Raw genomic sequence first — 19665 nt, 5'->3', positions numbered from 1 at the left:
TTATTCATTTCCTCTTTAGACCTCTTTTGACAGAAGTATTATTTTTCTTTTCCAACAATAGGAAACTTCAAAGTTACATGAGGTAGAGACTACAGATAACACAGGTCTGGCCTATCTACCATCCTTCATACCAGCTTTAGAACACACTCACAGATTAGGTAATGAGAAGTCCTCATTGTTGGTGAGTTTCTCATGGTTACAGGAAAGTAAATTACAGGCATTAGGTCTGAATGCAGATCTCGTATCTCCTAGGAAATTTTTACACATAATTCTTGAATAAGCTGACAAATCTTGTAAGAGATTACAGTAAGAGAGAGCAGTTGTACATACCATACATACAGAGTGGGGCAAAAGTAGGTTTACGGTTGTGAGTATGCAAAACAGAGTTTATTCTTGTATTATTACTTATTAATCATTGTATTATTTTCCATATGAACCACTGTAAACCTACTGTGTCTGTATGTGTGCACACATGCTTCCCTATTTTAATTATGAAAAATGACCTTGTATCTGGTTCTTGCATATTTACTATCATTTGTTTGTCCAAAAGATACAAGATGGATTAGCTGAACCATTTTTCTAGCCAGAGGGAGGACGTAAGAACTATATTTGTCCTTCCTATTCCATCTAGAATTTCTGGCTACTTACTGGCTGGCCTGGCTCACCAACGCCAATCGGTCCCGGAGCCCCTGTTCTTCCTTCCTGGCCTCTCTCCCCCTAAGAGAAAGAAATGATCAAATGAAAGCTTGAGCTTTTACATAAAGAAGAAACAGCATAAAATACTCCTAAGAGTTCAACAAAGATAAATAGCAAAACAGTCAAACTTTTCTCATTCAAAAAGATAAAACATAATCTGGAGGAGGAGGGATGGCTTGAATGTAAGTGAACAAATTACCCTAAAATGTGCAGCATCCCTTCTTGTCTAAATGCAATAGGGTACGTTCCGCTTTCAGAAACTACTGTGTAGTGATTGGCAGGATGGACTGTGTGTGACGCCTTTTGGTGACTGAGATGACAATGTTCATGCCACTCCTGCCCCTTCCCCACCATCCTGGCGTGCTGCCCTCTCCCACCCTGTACTCACTCTCCCCCATGGCACCTCTCCTCTCAGTTCCATTTCGCACTTGATCTCCTTCAGAATCCTTCTCCAATAACTGCACCGACATAAACTCCACCTCCCCTGGAGTCTCCAGTGCTATTGTGTACGTGCCACCCATGGGGACATTGTTTACATTCAAAGTGCACTGTTTTGTACTGCTCTCTGTTTTAGTCCTGCGTCAATGTCTTTTTGTCCCAACGACAGAGAAAATCCATTTAAAATAAACTCTATTAATCCTGCAGGATGCAGAGGACACAGTGCGGGTGTTCTAGTTCTTTCTAGTCCCCGACTAACCTTCCTGACAACATATACTTTTCAGTGTCATGGTTCTTCTGGTTTCTGCCCCTGTCAGCTTATTTACTGTGAGCAGGTTGTAGTTTATCTATTAAGGTATTTCATATCCCAATAACATTTTGCATGTTAACATTTAAAGTCCATAAAGAATCAACAGAACCAGATGTACACTGGCCAGAGAGTGGGTATTTAGAGACTAGCAAATTTTCCCTCCAACCAAATAACAAAATACATTGGTGATTCAGTGGTAACTTGCCGGGGTCCGGCCCCAGCAGGTCCAGGGGTCCCCAAAGGTGTGGACGGAGTCGGCGAAGAAGGAATGACACGAAGACAGCGTTCGGTTGATCAGCAGCCTATCCAGGATCTCTAGCCAGGATCTTCAGCCAAGCTCTGGTCTGGATCTCCAGCGAAGTTCTGGTTTGGATCTCCAGCCAGGTTCTGTGTCCATGTTCTCTTGCTAGGTTCTCCAGGTTCTCCAGCCAGGTTCTGTAGCCATATTCTCTTGCTAGGTTCTCCAGGTTCTGTCCAGGTTCTCCAGCCAGGTTCAGTCACCAGGTTCTAGTTAGGTTCTCTTGCCAATTTCTGTAGTCAGGTTCAGTCCAGGATCTTTTGCCATGTTCTCTCCAGCGAAGTTCTTCTGTCTCTAGGTTCTGAGTAGGTTCTGTGTTCTTAGTTCTGTGTTCTAAGCTCTGTATTCTAAGTTCTGAGTTCTTACATCTGTATTTATACCAGTTGATTCCAATCCTATCAATCTCTATTCCAAAGGTTAGGGCGTTTCTTATCTCCATTCCAGGGAGTAAAGATTATGTAGCTTAAGCATGATTGTTCGTAGTTAAAGTGATTAATTACCCGCCTGGTACTTAGTTAAGAGGTTTTATTCCCTCCCTAACTTCAGGGGAAAATCCCTACCTGGGGAAACAACCTTTCTCAGAGACCTTGGTTAAAACACATAGTGCCAAGAAGGTGAGCAAACATATTAAGAACAGTATGCCATATATGCCAGGTCCCTTGAGACAGCAAGCATGGACCGGCTCCTGGCAGTAACTGACCCTGAGCATGGCACTCAGAGTCCAAGCATCCAGACTGTAACTTCTGCAAGCAGCCTCCTTATACCCGTGAGGGCAAGGCTGAGCAGAGTTTAAATCACACCTCCCCCAGCCCCTACAATAAATTCAAAAATCATCAATGGTCAAAGAGACATGGATCTTTACCTTAATACCTTGCTGTCCAATACCAGGGGCTCCTGGAGAACCATAAGGACCAGGAGGACCTGGCTCACCCTAGAGGAAGAAATGGTGATATGTTAGCTCAACTCGGTAATATTTGTTGAGCAGCTTTTAGATTCATAGTGATGTAATAGGGGCTTTGAGGGCAATAATGACACCTAGTACACAGTCCCTTCCCTCTAGTGTTTCTAAGTCAGTTGAAAACACAACATAAACCCAGGGTGGAATTATCCACTAGGCATAGAAGATACATGATTTAGGGCCAACAAAAATGTTTCCATTTTTATTTATAAAATCAGAATTAAACATAAGAATGAATACATCACAATTCAGTCTGGATTTTATGTGTCTTTATCTTAACTCAGTTCTAAAACACTATTTTTACTTTTTTGAGGAATAAACCCATAAAAGCAAAGTTTTTAGGATCTATGAAAGTCATAATGCAGCCTCACTTTTACATTCAATAAAGCTTTAGTAAGTGTTTCTGGCAGACACGTTTTATTTTCTACACAATATCCATCCTCTCTCCTCTTTCCTTCCCTGCTGTTAGAACTCTGAGCTGTTCAGGTCTTGGGAACCTATTCTTTGCCTTCAGGGGTGTAGGATGAATGATAATTGGTCCAATGCAAGTCTAGAATCTCCTTTCCCTTTGCCACTGGTTAGTCTAGGTTGGCGTTTGGCTGAGTTCTGACAGGTGTAGGGATCTTACTGAATGCAAAGAGAAACCATCTGCCTCTGACTCTTCTTCCCTACTTGGAGCTGTACTAGCTGTCTTGTAGCCAGGAGGCAATGATCTCTCAGATGATGAAGAGGATGCAGCATAAACTTCAAAGAGCCTGCCTGGCTGCTGAAGAACCTCACTCAGCTACTGATTCCACCCTGGACTACCTACCTTCAAACATTCTGTTTACTCAACAAAAAGAGTGCTTATAATTCAAGTCACTATTAGTCAAGATGCCTGTTACTAGAAGCCAGAGCATCTTCAGTGAATGCGGTCCACCATGTAGCAGGCCTGGCATCGAAGTCAGTCCTTATAGAATGAATGAGAACATCAAGCTCATACCACGCACCAGCGAGGAACCTGAGTCCCAGAGAGCTGACCTCAGAATCGGTTGATTGTTAGAGTTTCTGATGCTTTGCATTTGAGTGGGTTGAATTTAAAAGTACCTTCTGTTTATCCTTTTGAGTACAAGTCAGTCTGGCAGATAAATCAACTTCAATTTCCCACTTTCAAATTCAAGGTTGCACTTATTTGTCTATATCGATCAAATTTTCTGGAGCAGCTAGGTAATTGCCATTGTTATTTTGACATGTTCTTGGCCATGGAATTTCTCTCTATCTAATATCAGACTAAAACTTATCCCTCAACTTGAAGTTGTTCTCTTAATCTTAAACTTTGATTTAGCTGCTAGAGAAGATTCCGTTTCCTAAGGAATCCAAATTTTCACTTCAAAGAACCTTTTCCTTACAATTTCATGTGCTGTCCACTCAAGTTAGAATCTCCTTGCAATTATACTGCATATGGTGACTCTCCATTACTCAGTAAATGAACACCAACTACTTCTATATAGAGGGTAACAAAATACAGAGATGTTTAAGACATAGTCCCTCAACTCAAAGGACTAGTTTGAAAGGTAAACACACTAATAAAATGATAATGATAGTAGTAATAATAAGCCCTAAGTTCCCTTATTCTATTTATATACTACTTAGTACTTGCCTATATGTTTGATCTAAAACAAATGTTTCCTCTGGCTATGCACAGGCATCGGTTCAGTTGTTACCTTGAAATGTGTAAATCAGGAGAATCAAGAGAAGTAACTGTCTTACTCTTGAGCCCAAGATCCCCTTTTAGTCTTAGTCAACTACCAATAGCAACAGAAATTTCTTAATATTGCTTTTTGGGGGAAATTATGAGGATCTGAAGCTTACAAAGGGATTGTTTTCCCTTACCTGAACACAGACAACCCCATAGCAACATATATTCACATTTCCTCTCACCAGTCACATGGTAGCTATTTATTACGTGTAGACTCGATTGATATTCATCAGGAGCTAGCATTTCAACATAGGACCTGCAGACCAGTATTTCCCTACAATGAATACCAGTATTTACCTTTTCATACTTCCCTTTTCACTTTCCTACAAAGGTTCCTGAGGTGCTTAAAAAAAAAAGTGGTCCTGATTGTAAAGTACCATAGCTAGGTGAGGCAGAGCAAGAAGAGGAGAGTCGGCATTCTACTCGGAATGATTTTCTGGGAATTTGTCAAGGCACTATAGCCCTAGTAAGACACCAGGCTTGATTCCTTTTCTGCTATTATTCTTATCCCAAACCTCACCAAAGACATGCATGTGCGCGCGCGTGCACACACACACACACAAACACACACACACACACACACACACACACACACACACACAGATTGAATGCCCCAAGAATTACTTATACTTTCTCTACTTCACTTTCTTTTACCATCAGAGGCATGTACAAAGAGGACTGGGTAAAATTTGTGGCCCCAGAGGGGCCGTTTCTCGTGACCTCCATATGAGCGTAAATGTGTGTGAGCATGTGTAGGGGCATCACAGAAGTTAGGTAGACCACTTCGGTCCTCCTCAGAAATTAAGGACCTCTATATTGTGGGCCTCAAGATTGAAGGAAGCCAATGATTAATTAAATCAGCTATTTCCAAGCACTGTCCTGATACTTTATATACACTATTTCATTTAATCTTCTAACAACCCTAGGAAATAGGTACTTTTCCACATTATGGTATAGGAATATAATTTCCACTTTTTAATCTATTTTTTCAGCATGTAAGAAATCACAGGGAAAACTGTAGCTTTGGAGTTATTCACTGCAGTTGAATCCTAGGTCTATAATTTACTAACAGTTCGAGTTTTCATAAGATCCTCATATGCAAAATGAGGATAATTATATCTTCCTTACAGGGTTATTGAGAGGATTTAAGGTATTGTCTGTAGGACATCTAAGTCATGACCGTCACATGGTAGCTGTTTAATATGTGTAGACTCAATTGTTATTCATCAGGCTTTCCTTGCGCACCAAACTGATGCCGAGGACCGGTTACATAATTACAGACATAAATCAGATCGCACCTGCACTTTTCAGACACTTACAATCTGGCTGGACAGAAAAATGAACATAAAAAAAGATACATGCATGTAAATTAGATATAATAAAGATACTAACAGAGCATGTACGACTCCAAGGCAGAAATGTTTAATTCTGCCTTAAGGAAGTAAGACAATTTCATTTGGTAGAGGTGATATGTGCTCTGAACAAAGAAGTAGGAATCGTATCTTATCTGGTAGGAAAGAGGGGACAAAAGTTCAGGAAAAGGAAAGCATATGAGACATAAAATGATTTGAAATGTTCTGGGGGCAGTAAACAGTTCTGTGGACTCAAGAGGAGAGGAATGAGGTAATATAAGGGTCACTGTCTGGAGCCATGCTGCCCACTAAAAACACACAGTAGGCCACACATGTGATTTTGAATTTTCTAGAAGCCACATTAAGAAAGTAATAATATATTTTACTAAACCCAACCTTTCGATAGATATAGATAGATATAGATATAGATATAGATATATAGATATAGATATAGATATAGATATATAGATATGTGGCTAAGCGACTGTTACAGTCAAATGACCAGAATGACTGGTCACTATGATGTGCACTGACCATCAGGGGGCAGACACTCAATGCAAGAGCTGCCCCTGATGGTCAGTGCCTTTCCACAGGGGGAGCGCCACTCAGCCAGAAGTCGGGCTCACGGCTGGCAAGTGCAGTGGCGGTGGTGGGAGCCTCTCCCACCTCAGTGGCAGTGCTAAGGAGCAGCGAGCAGGCAGGCAGTAAGGAGCGAGGGGTCCTGGACTGTGAGAGGGATGTCCAACTGCCAGCTTAGGCCCTATTCCTGGAGGGAACGGGCCTAAGCTGGCAGGCAGACATCCCCTGATGGGTCCCAGACTGTGAGAGGGGTGCAGGCCAGGCTGAGGGACACCCCCCTCTAATGCATGAATTTCATGCACAGGGCCTCTAGTAATCAATATTTTAAAAATATTAATTTTAAAAAATATTTTATTGTTTAAAGTATTACAAATAGTAGTACATATGTCTCCTTTTTTTCCCCCATTGACCTTCCCCCAGCATACCCTACCCCCCGGCACATGCCCTTTCCCCCCACCCCCACCCCCAATGTCTTGCGTCCATTGGTTATACTTATATGCATGCATACAGGTCCTTCAGTTTATCTCTTAACTCCCCCCCCCCCATCCTCCCAGCATTCCTGCTGTAGTTTGACAGTCTGTTTTATGCTTCTCTGCCTCTGTATCTATTTTTTTTCATCAGTTTATAATGTTCTTTATTACCCATAAATGAGTGAGATCGTAAGGTATTTTTCTTTCACTGACTGGCTTATTTTACTTTTATTTTTCATTATTATTAATGTTATGTCTTTGAAATCCGATATGTATTTAACAATTATGGCACATCCTAATTTGCTTGAGCCACATTTCAGGTGCCCAGTAGCCATATGTCACCATTGTATTGGACAGCACAAGGTTAGAGTGATCAAAGAGGCTGGAGGTTCAGGTCAGAACCATGGAGAGTACCAACATTTAGGTGATGTGCGAGTGGAAGCACAGTGTAAAGGAAGTCAGGGAAAAGAGAATTTTAAAAGGAACTCATATTTCCAAAAACTAATTTATAATCTTCCACTTGCGGATCTTATAATCTCCCAGCATTCTTTGTCTCAGGAAAGGGTACCCCAATCCCTGCAGGGGTCAAGCTAGAACCTAAGAGCACCTCGCTCTCCCTTATCCACTGTATGCAATGCATCACCAGTGCCTATCAATATGCCTCCTAAGTCTCTCTCAAATCCATCCATCTCTTTCATTCTCTATCATATTTCTACAGTCTACCCCAAATTAATAACATCTTTTGCTCAGATTACAACTAATCCCTCAGTACTCTCCATGTGTCCATTTCAGCACACTCCAATTTCTTCCTCCTCCCCCACATTGCTGCCAGAGCAATCTTTTCATGTTCATTTTCATTTTCATTTTAATCTGAGTAAAACCCTTCAAAGCCTTTCCCTTCCCTCTTGGGGTAAAGACAGCGCTCCTTACAAGGCTTGTGAACTCCTGTACAGTATGTTCCTGTGGCCTTTCCAGTCCCATCTGTTATTTGTGGATTCATCGCATGCCACCCCAGCAGCCCGGACCTTGGTAGTTCCTTGTACTTGCAGCGTTCCTTTCTGCCACGGCATCTTTGCACGCACTATTTTATCTACCTGGGATGTTCTTACCTCTGCATTTTCCTAGTCAACCCTGATTCATCCTTCAGCTCTTATCTTAAGCAGTATAGTTTCAGAGAAGGCTTCTCTGATTGGGTGAAATCCCTATGATAGAAATGGTACTGATAGCACCATTTCCCTTTTTTTACTGAGCACTATTTATAATGGCAACTTTGCATTTAGTTAATATGTCTCCCCCTAGACTGTGGGGAGGACATCATGTGATCTTGCTCAGTTTCATATTTTCAGTGCTCAGCCAGTTGATATCATTCCCTCAACCATCCATGCAGCATTTACTGAGCAGCAGCTAGGGATCGGGTGCTGTACTAGCTGCAGGAGGTGAACAAAACAGGGAAGCTGGTCTAGGCTGGGGAGCTGGGAGACTGGAAATGCTCCTCTGGAGTTGCCCTTAGTTTACTCAGGTTTCCACCATAGCGATATCAAGTACCTTTTAAGCAGTTTCTCTTTCATACTTATCAGAGACAATTCATATTATTTTCAGCTGAAGGAGTAATGAAATTCTAATAGGTGGCCTAAGTTGGATGGATAGTCCAGCTAGAGAAAACCCAACGCTCCTATTTCCTGGCACTGACTCTAACCAACATTCTTTCTTTTCCTAAGATAATAAATAATGAATGGTTGCCCAAAACTCTTGGACATTTTTGAAAATAGAACTTCACCATTTTTTGAATAATACAATTATGAACAATTTAATCAGATCTTGACCTTTTCTTAACATTACAAGGATGTTTTAGCAACTGCTTTCCATTATTTCCCAGCTTTGTGTAGCACCAACTTTAATATTTTAAGTATTGGGACAAATATTCTCATACTTTCCAACTGGAACAAAATGATGGATGAGCATTTTGCAAGTGCAAAATGGTTCAAGTATGGCCAAGATACACTCTTAGCTAAAACTCAGGGACATGATGGCTCTATACAAAGACTTGGGGAAAAGTCAAGAAAGGCCTTTTTTTTGGAAAGAAGGAAAAGCGGGGTAGGAAACTAACATTTATCAAATACTTTCTAAATCAAGCTCTATTTTTAGTCACTAATTTCTCTTGTTTGAAAGAAAGTATTATGTAGAAACATATCAAGCTAGTCTTATTCTGCATTAATAATAAGAGTGGTCTTCAAAGTTCTTAACTGCTGAGTAATTACTGACAACATATATGGCACTTACTATGTAACAAGTGCTACCCTAGGTGCTCCACATATTTTAACTCATATAAGCCACAAAACAACTTTAAGAGGTAGGTACTATTATTAACCCATTACATGGATGAGAAAACTGAGGCATGGGGCAGAACAGTAACTGGCCCAAGTCACAGAGCTAATACAACAGCAGGCTGAATTTGAACCCCAGCAGTCTGGTTTTAGAGCCAGTTCTCTAACCACCATGCAAAATGCCCCTTGGGACTTCTCAATTCTTAAAGTATTTAAAAATTCATCTTATCAAAGACTAAATTCATGTCTTTGTTATAGGAAGAAAAACACAAAAGTCAGATAGTTTCAATCCATCCACAGTTGAAGATCCATCCTATGAAGACAAAGGATCTTGAAATACAGTATAAGCCAAAAGGAAATACACTTTTATACAAGCTGACTCACATGTAATTTCAGGAACACTCTATGTTTACCTGGATCAGTGTTGTCACTGAATTAGTGGTAAAGGTAATGTAAATTATAACTGGCAATACTATGATCACACAATATAATTCCTACATATATAAACTGATTATTAATCACCTATACTGAGTTTGGAACCACCATTATTCAAATCTCTAATTGCAGTCTTTTTTAAATACCTTCTACTAAGAGAAAAGACCACAGTTCATACACTCCACCTACTTATCGCCTCCAAAGAAGAAAAAACTTCATAATAACAAAGAATTGGTGAATAATATAATTGCAACTATACTATTGCACCAGATTTTAGTAACGCATAACTCATTTTCTTTAATGCCATTAGGTTAAACCATGTGAAATTGACAACATTCAAACACATTTAATCTACAAAAATGGCAATTCATATGGTTCGATTTCATTGGAAAGTCATACTTTATCACACAAAAAGTCTAAGGCATTGTGTGTAATTTTCCCTAAAAGGAAGAAGCAAGCAGTCAACAACCCATCGAGAGAGCTTCTAAGAATCACAGGTCTGGTGGCCACTATTTGGACTTCTCCAGAACAAAATAAGTAGCTGGAAAATATTCGAGTGTGCCCTCTCCATAAATCAGAGAACAAAAAATCAATTTATGAGGAGATGGGTTCATATGACAGTGTAATATGCTTCTTAAAAACTTGCCTTGGAGACTGGGGACAAGGGGAGACAAGGAGAATTATTGTTTAAAGGATACAAAGTTTATGTTGGGATGATGGAAAAGTTTTGGGTTTACACAGTGGTGATGTATTTAATACCACTGAATGTACACTTACAAACTGTTAAAATGATAAATATTATGTATATTGTACCTTATCCTTGGAATAAACTTAATTTTCCCTGTTGCAGTGTTACTATTGCAACTTACTTGAATTCATGAAGGACACTGATTTTATTCATTTTTAAAATTCCGACATCTCTGGATGTTGTAGTAGCTGATTCTATTTCACATTAGTGCCAGCTTGACTGGGCACATGGGATAGATCAGCACCTTTGTGGGAACTATTGACAGCATTTTGGTTTCTCTATCTGTCAGAGTTTTCACCTTAGCGGTCTCTGCATACACTCCTGCACACACATTCCCACACAATATAGGCCGTCTGCTGAGAACCACATGCATCAGAGATTTGGGAATGAAAATCAGCTACCTTGAAGCCATTGGCTGGCATCCCACATGTTCTGGCAGCCACCTCACGTTGTCACTGTCAGTTGTCTCATGTCAAGTGAGTTAACAAGCTAATTGAGAGTCCTGATGGGCAGATGTGCATGTAGGACAAAGCCCTTTGCACAAGAATCGCTGGATTACTTATCCTTTCCTTTTAATTATAGGGCCCAGGGCAGAAATAGCATTTAGACTTGGCCATCTCTGAAGGAAAAACATTCACAGAGTTTGGCAGCTTGGTTCTGATTCTTCATTAAACAGATATCTATCATTGAAATGGCAAAAGGGATTCTTCCTGTGGCAATGCTCTACACTGAGCCGTCACAGCCTTGTTCAAAGTTGTTAGTCTGAACCAGAGGGCCCATTATTGTTTTTGGATAACTGGAAAGCTGACATGTTCTAGTTCCTTGCACTTAAAACATTTTACATGAAGCCAAGAATACAGTCACTCAGGAGAGCTATGGACTTAAAAAGAAAGTTTTCTGTTTGATTTATTATTCTGTACAGCACTAGGAATTGTTGACATCCACATATGTTTCAACTGATTTACTTCCCATGGGGTTATAAGGGATTATAACCTGTTGCAAATCATGATTTTTTAGTGGTTGAAAGCAACATCATAATGTTAGGAAATTGTTAGGTTTTTGAGTTGTGTGAGAACTGAAATAAGGAGAAGGTTTAAAATTCTTCACAGTTGTTCATATTTGCGGCATTGAACTACTTCCAAACCACAATTGAAATATTAGTTATGTTTAGTAGGTTGACCTACAAATCTACTAAGCTAACTTTGAGTCAAATCATGATTTAAATAATTACCAAAACAACAATATACTTTTAAAACTATTAGATCTTCATCAATTATTTTTCTGTTCTTAAATATTGACATTGTACTCTAATGAAAATATTGTTTTATAAAAAACAATCTAGTTTGTATATATGAACTATAAAATAAAATTAAGTTCCAAGTCCTCATGCTACTCTGAACGGAAAGTGGAAGTATAAATAACAGATTATTTAATGCTCAAGATACTTTTGATGGTTTATGTCAACCACTGTTCCATTTGTCTTTATTCTCCAAATATTTCAGAAGAATGGCCAAAATTCCTTGCTACTGCACCCTTCTCTCTGATTCCTTCCACAATCCATCATCATCTTCAATCTCTCTATTGAAACTGATCTCTTGAAGGTTTCTAATAACCTCAAAATTGACAAACTAATTGACTCCTTCGGCTCTTGCCTGTTTGACCTGCCTGCAGTATGCTACTGTTGACAACTCATTCCATTGAAAGCCTTTCACTCATTCAGTCAATGAATACTTATTTTTTGCTTATCTTAAATGTGTGTGAGTATGCATATGATATTTTTTTTACCTCTGTGCTCCTGACCTAACACTGGATCTTCTGCTTTAGCTTTTTCTTTACAAGAGATATGGGCCCACACATATCTGTCTGATTCTCCTGTCAATGGTTTATATCTGACAGAAGGCTGGCAATGTTTAACACATGGAAGCTCAAAGAAAACTTGATTAGCATACTGCCGGCTATCAAAATTATCTGCATGCATTCCTAAAGGTTGATGAGTAGTCCTCTTTTTATTTATTTTTCACTTTTTAGATGCAAACTTTTCAAATATATTTTTTAATTTATTTTTCCCCATCACCATTTATTCTCTCTATGCCCTCTTCCACTTCCCCCCTTCCCCAATCACCACACTATTGTCCATGAGTTCTCTCTCTCTTTCTTCTTTTTGATCAATCCCTCCAGTATCGCCAACAACACCCCCCCAACACACACACACACACACACACACACACACACACACACACACACCAGAGCTGTCTGCCTGCTCTCTGAGTAAGCCAGTCAGAGAAAGACAAGTACCATATGATTCACTCATATTTGGCATTTAATGAGCAAACTGAACTACCAAGCAAAATAGCCTTCTTTTTTACAATGATCTCTTTTCATAGAGTATTTTGAAGGAAATAGGATGTTGTATAGGGATGTTTACTAGGCTTACGGTTTTAATTTTAGAATCTGTATATTTAGCTATTACTTAACTTCATAAAAATACCAGCTACTTGAAACATATCTACAGTGCTTGGGAACCACCAAATATGGGATGAAAACAATGGCAACTGGGCAGAGTGGATAAGGAGAAGGGGGGTGTCTAAGAATCATGGTGTGGTGCAGAACTTTGGTGTGTTCTGGGTGCCTACTTTGCCCTCATCACTCCTCTTGAAACATAGGTTCTGTTTTTTCATTAATACTAGGCCCTTTGTTCATTTTTGATGGATGATGGATGTTTGATTCACTGGAGATTATTTACCCTGACCATATCCACTTTATTCAATTGGACCAGATGGGCGACATTTCTTTATGGGTTTTCTTAACATCTCAGAAGTGAAGCTGAACGTAAGGTAAGACCAAGCTTCATACATGAAAGGACTTTGAGTTGCTTATGAGTATAGCACAAGAGGAAAACACTTAGGGGAAAGAAAACCCTGCAGGAAATATAGGGACATCCGAGAGTAAAACAATAGAAGAGGTTAGAAGAAGGGACGCAATTCATCTATTGAGATAAATTAATATATAATAGATCACGATACGTTTAATTGTTTGGGCATTAACACTCAGTACTTTGTCTTGGGAAAATACATCGGGGATATTTCCTAGTGTCCTTTGTCCTTAGCACTGAAGCACTGGCACTAGGAGACTCCAACACGTCACAACCTGTGTTCTGGTCAAGCCGCAGTGAGCTGTCCCTCCTTCAGGGGCACAAAGAGGGTCTTGGAAAGAGCAAATTCGCATGAGACTTGAGGAAAAAAAATACTCTTTTCAGAATTACCTCAGAAAAACACCAAGAAATGGCAAAAATTACCTAATGTGGGCTTGCACACCCACCATGCTCTTTTTACTTGTTCGAAACTAATGTTGGTAATTTGTTCTCTGTGATTGGAAAGGCCTGCCAGTCTTGAGCCAGTCTTTCCAGTTATTAGAGGGCCCATTCCATGGCCGGATGTGATTGCAACCCGAACCACCACTGCAGCCCTTGGAAGCAGGCACTCAGCTTTTACTGAGAAAGCACAGCTACACTCTCAGTCGCGTCCTAGGATAAGTTTCTTGGCATTTATAAGGAGAACATCCCATCCGTCTCTAGATGGATGGCATGTTCTCCTTATGAATGCCACTGCGTGACCCTCATGTATGGGAGCCAGGCTGAGGTGCCCTTAGAGCCAAGGTTTCATTGTGAGGAACAGCAATGTTTTGTTGCTAAGGAAACAAGGGTATTCAGGGCAACATAGGAGCTACATTACATGTGGAAAATATTAATGACAGAAATGATTTGTGAAACAAGGCCAGAATCACTTTTTTAAAATTATTATTTATCACACGCTATTTTTTTCCCCTTTTGTTCTTTGGCCACCTTGACTGCAAACTCTCTGATGAAGAAAATCCAACCACGAGAGCAATAGAATAAGATTGTAGTTCCTGAGAGAGACCATTCATAAATTTAAAGGCACAGGCAGGCCACATCTAGAAACTTTCAGGGAATATTCATAAATGTTGCAGATCTAAAGGTATTTATTTTAAGGTCTTGTAAGAAACCAAGTATTTGAAAGAGCACATTACTGGGAGTTTTTCCCCCACACAATTCTCTTCCTTTTTTTTCCTGATAAACATTTTAACCAAGTAAGAAGGCACCCCTTAACAGACTGTTGTTTCCAGCCAGGGTACATTAGAACTGGACACACATGCATATTCCATACTGTCCAAAAGAAATGCATTGGCCTCAGGTTGACTATTCTGGAAATTGAGCAATTTTCCTAAGGGGATAAATATAATATGGTGGTTAAGAGCAGACTGGCTGGGTTTGAATCCTGACTCTGTCCCTTACTCACTGTGTAGACTTGGACCCATTGCTTAAACTCTCTGTGCCTAATCTGTACCTAAACTCTCTTGCCTCAAAAGGTGGTATTATGTTAAATAAGAATTTAGAACTTATTTAAATGCCACCATAGAAAATAATCAGTAAATAAGTGTTATCTATTATTATAGAAGTTCTCAAATAAATAATCCTCTCTCTGCCCATTAGAAAACACAGAATTAATGGATTTTATGGGGCTTTTTTTTTTTTGCAAAAATTGCAATAGCAATTTCTTAACATTTTGTAATAAAGCGGTAATGGATGAAATGTTACTGTAAAACATAACATTATTTTTAGATTGAGGATAAAATAGTTTAAGTCTGTAAGATTTAGAAGTACATTCTGGGATGGGAAATGAAACTATTCCCTGAAACCTGACTTTTAATACGATACACTCATACATGTATAAAATTTTAAAAAATAACAAAATCAATGTGACATGCATCTCTGGTTGACAGATCCAAAGAGAAGTGGAAATTAGTAATAACATCAAGAGACCACTACACTTGTGACCAGAAATATAGCTAAAAGGAAAAATATAACTCATTCTCACCTTACTTCCTGCCAACTTTGAACATGCTCTAGAAATTGCCATCTTTTCAAGTGACAATGAACTGTGTTCACCTGGCAGTGAAATTTGTGATTAACATCAAAGTGGTAATTTTATGTTATATATCTTTTACCATAATTTAAAAAAAATTTTTAAGAGACACCCTTGGAAAATTGATAGTCTTCAAATACTTTGAAACAACACTCCTTTTATGACATTGTTGTGAAAGTCAAGCATGAAACGTTTTTATGTCAGAACTTTACAAGTTCTCCCAAATACTTGACTCTTTATTTATTTATTCTTTCAAAGAATTAATGCATGGTTGGAATGAAAAGCTAAATTTTGTTGAAATGAATTTATTTGAAAAGGAAAACATAAGTAGTAATTGTAGGAGACACAACAAGATGTGATCAAATGGTCACCTTTTTATGGATTGCCACCAACCATCTCCCAAAGCCACATGCCTGCTCCCAACCTACCACTTCCTCCCGGTGCCCCCCACAGCTGATGACCTGGCTCTGCCTCTGCCTCAGGCCAGCCATATGATCTCCAGACTTTGCTTCACATTTTCAAAAATGAAAACATTGGGCCAGTATGATCTCTAATATTCCTTGTGGCTCAAAAATTCTGTAATTCTATTACTGTTGCAAATTCCAGCCCTGACCCCTGATTTAAAGCTTCTCACAAACATGTGAAAATTATCATCTTAGGTAAAAAAGAATCCTAGAAATAAGCATAAACTGTCAAAATATATGTTTTTCTTGCTGCAGGATTTTACCTACAGCCAAAGCAATTTTATAAAAACCTTCTACTCAATATTCCAAAGAGCCATTTCTTTCCCCCAGAGAGAATTAATCATAGGCAAGGACTGGAGAAGACACTTCCCCTTGATGAAGTTTGAGCACGCTCCTGCTGAGAAGCCCATTCTATTTTAATTTGCCAATTAAAAGTGGCCTGGGGAATCACACACTGCCATTATCTCATTAAATCACTACACTTGTCACTCCCTTTCCTCTGAAAAAAAGAACACTGGAGTAGCTCAACTACTCCCCACAACTTAAATTTAATAGTACTTTTAAAATATTGGTTTTATCTAGGGTCTGTTGGGGACTGCACCTTCTCTGTTATTACCGCCATAAATTCCACAGATCGCCAGTCGCTAACTCAATTCCATTTATTGGGTACTTACTATATCCGTGAAATTTACTAAGCATTGAGAAGAATTAAAAAGGAACTAAAAGGCTTGTTTTCAGCAAATCAATGGCCTCGCTCATTAGAAAACAGAACCTTATAAAGAGTCTCTTAAAGATCCTTCTTATAGCATCTTTTGGTTGTTCTGCTTGGCTCTTATTAACCCTTCCCTATCTATCTTGCCTGATTTTCTGTGGAATGGCATTACAAGCATGGTATGACCCTGTTTAAAAAAACACCAAAAAAAAAGGAGAAAAGCTTGATTTCTTTTGGTATAACAGCTGTCAAATCTCTTCCTTTATAAGCTGTATATTGAGTTGGAATTATATGTGCGAAGTAGGCAGTTGAGTTGAATTACTTGTTACTACTTATCAGTTTCTAGTGAGCCATATAATAACTAAATGGCAGAAGTAAAAAAGGAAACACTGCAAAGATTCTAATGGCTTATTTTTAATAATGCTCCTTTGAATAATATAATAAATTATAAAACTATGTCAATGACTTCCTACGTGTACTTGAACATGATTCGGTGCATACACCAGCAGTTATTTTGTATTTCCAAAGATACTTCCTCAAAGAGTGCATTGACTTCTGCCTAATAAAAACATGCATTACCATGGCCTACTAGGAGAAAGACACTCTGCCTGTCTTTAATCCAGGAATAGGATTACCTTATTGCCTTGAAATCCTTTCGGGCCTGGGTCCCCTGGAGGTCCACTAATGCCCTGCTCCAAGATGAAAACCAAGAATTAGTTCTGTGTACAAAAGGCCCATCAGGAATGAATCATTTGTTCAGGTCCCTAGAGATCCCAGAGTTAGAATTCAGACTATAACTCAGTTAAGTTGTAATTACATGCAATTGAGAAATGGAATGAGGTGAAATTCTTCATGTCAAATAAGTATCTTCTAAAATAGTACTTCAGCTGAGAGCAAACATTTATTAATGAGAGGTTGGTTTTCTAAACCTGTATTTCCAACCTTATTCCTGACCTGGATCTCTTTTTTGAAAGATTTCAAATAAACAACTTTTTAAAAATATATCTAAGGCATATATAACTGAGAGTTGCAACTTCCAATGACCCTGTGATAGCTAGAGTGACTATCCTACCCTGACACAATTCCAGGTTAAAACAAAGGAGCTGATGGTTAACTAGTTATTGGCTAGAAAATCTTGGGTAAAAGTATAATTTTCAATAGACTTTTTGAAATACTGAAATTAACTCCTCACATATATACCCTCCCCCCATTATAACTGTAGATGAGGCAAGTTCACAGACTGGAAAAAAAATCAGCCATATTAGTTTTTGAAATCTAGATATGTCTAACCTAAATAAATGCCTTAAAGAATCATTGCATGTTATTGAGCATCAACTACTTATAGTGGCAAAACAATACAAATACTTAATTTAGAGAAAATGCATAGCTCCTCCAACTATATTATAGTAGCGCTGTAAAAAACAGTTACACTTTGTTTTTAACTACTTTGATTTTATCAGTCTTCCTAGATGCTAATTTTTAAACTTTTATCCCTTCAACTAGTCATTAAATAGATTCCCCTGCTGGTACCTATCTTTAGGGAGCCTGAATTGGTTAATAAAACATTAAGGTAGTGGTTTCCAAAACCTGGTGGCACATTGAAATCGCTTGGGGATCTTTAAAAATATTGAAGCCTAGCTCCAATTCCAGCCATTCTGATTGGATTAGTAGAGGGTGCAAGTGAGCAAAGGGATTTTAAAAAGCACCCTAGGTGATTCTAGTGTAGACTTAGATTTGGTATTAGCCTCCTTACCTGAGGTCCTCTGGGTCCTTTTGATCCATATGGCCCGGGGGATCCCTGTGGAATAAAATTGATGGTAAGTCACTCTAAATATCCATCTTCAAAGTGCAATGACTTTAGGTGGAAGAGAGGGAATATGTTCTCTGTAAGGGCCAGTCTTCCCTGGTTATCCAAACATTAAAACCAACATGTTAATTGTTAACGAAATAATCCTAATTAACAAGTCAAATGGAGGTCACATTGTCCTTTAGCAAACAAACTCCATGAAAGCATAATTTTAGATGTAAGTTCTTGGTCTATATATTGATATTTTTATTAAAGTAAATGATTTCTTAAGATTCTTTAGAAAGCAGTAAGCTTGGTAGAATATTGGGGTTTTTTCCAACAACGTAATGGCAGTTAAATTAATTTAGTGAGTTTCTCCAATGTCTAGATCACTCTTTTGCCCATCTTCAAGACATGAAACTTGGCAAAACACTATTTGTACTCAACACTCTTCTAACAGAAAATATTTCAGTATGTTCCATAACTAGGAAACCCCTTAAAGGTTTATTTTTATTAAAGTAAAATATAGTCTAATATCTTTTTTTTTTCAGATTTCAACTTTTTTCTGCTTTTGTTGTGTATGTGTCCCTTCACACTGATATTAACATATTTTCATCCAATTTTATTCCCAATAGATTTTTCTTCAAATAATTTGATCAGAATATATATACAATTTTGTGTCTTATTTATTTGACCTTCTGTTTTATCAAAAACATTTTTTCATGTTATTAAGAACTCTTCATAACGTGAATAATATTCAAGAATATAAGTCAGTCCTAGCCAGTTTGGCTCAGTGGATAAAGCATCAGCCTGCAGACTGAAGAATCCTGGGTTTGATTTTGGTCAAGGGCACATCCCAGGTTGCTGGCTCTATCCCCAGGAGGGGGTGTGCAGGAGGCAGTTGATCAGTGATTCTCTCTCATCATTGATGTTTCTATCTCTCTCTCTCCCTCTCCCTTCCTCTCTGAAATAGATAAAAATATATTTTTTAAGAAGAATATAAATCAATCATGATTTACTTAGTCATTTCCCTAATGTGGACATTTAAATTCATTTTGATGATTACTATTTAAATAATGCTATCATGAACATGTTTGTATATACTAGTACATATTGTCCAACTTCTGACTTATTCCTAAGGATAATTTCCTAGAAAGGATCCCTGATGCAGAGACTGACAATAAGCACATTTACAATTCTCTCTCACTCTCTCTTGCCTCTCACTTTTTATGGGGAGAAAACATGAAACTTTTCTCCATAAAGTTTGTTCAGGTTTCCATTTTCACTACCTGAGTAGAGAAAGCATATCTTCATCTTATAAAATCCCCATCAACTCTGAGTATATATTACTTTAGTGTTTGCTAATTTGGTAGGTAAAATAATATTTTAATATTTTAAGTTTACTTATCTGATT

At 38.5% G+C, this 19665-nt stretch overlaps 1 protein-coding gene across 2 annotated transcripts in view; it reads right to left on the bottom strand.

The window, feature by feature from the left end:
* COL28A1 (collagen type XXVIII alpha 1 chain) overlaps positions 1-19665 on the bottom strand; it is a 145704-nt gene that overhangs the window by 96210 nt on the left and 29829 nt on the right. For both annotated transcript variants that reach the window (XM_036328086.1, XM_036328085.1), the window contains exons 10-13: positions 18219-18263; positions 17101-17154; positions 2605-2673; positions 649-717 (exon numbers count right to left, since the gene is read on the bottom strand). In XM_036328086.1, the coding sequence (XP_036183979.1) occupies positions 649-717; positions 2605-2673; positions 17101-17154; positions 18219-18263 (237 nt within the window). The remainder of the gene's footprint in view (positions 1-648; positions 718-2604; positions 2674-17100; positions 17155-18218; positions 18264-19665) is intronic.

The sequence above is a fragment of the Myotis myotis genome, unplaced genomic scaffold, assembly GCF_014108235.1.
Source record: "Myotis myotis isolate mMyoMyo1 unplaced genomic scaffold, mMyoMyo1.p scaffold_m19_p_11, whole genome shotgun sequence".
NCBI lineage: Eukaryota > Metazoa > Chordata > Mammalia > Chiroptera > Vespertilionidae > Myotis > Myotis myotis.
This window is presented reverse-complemented; position numbering and strand designations above follow the sequence as displayed.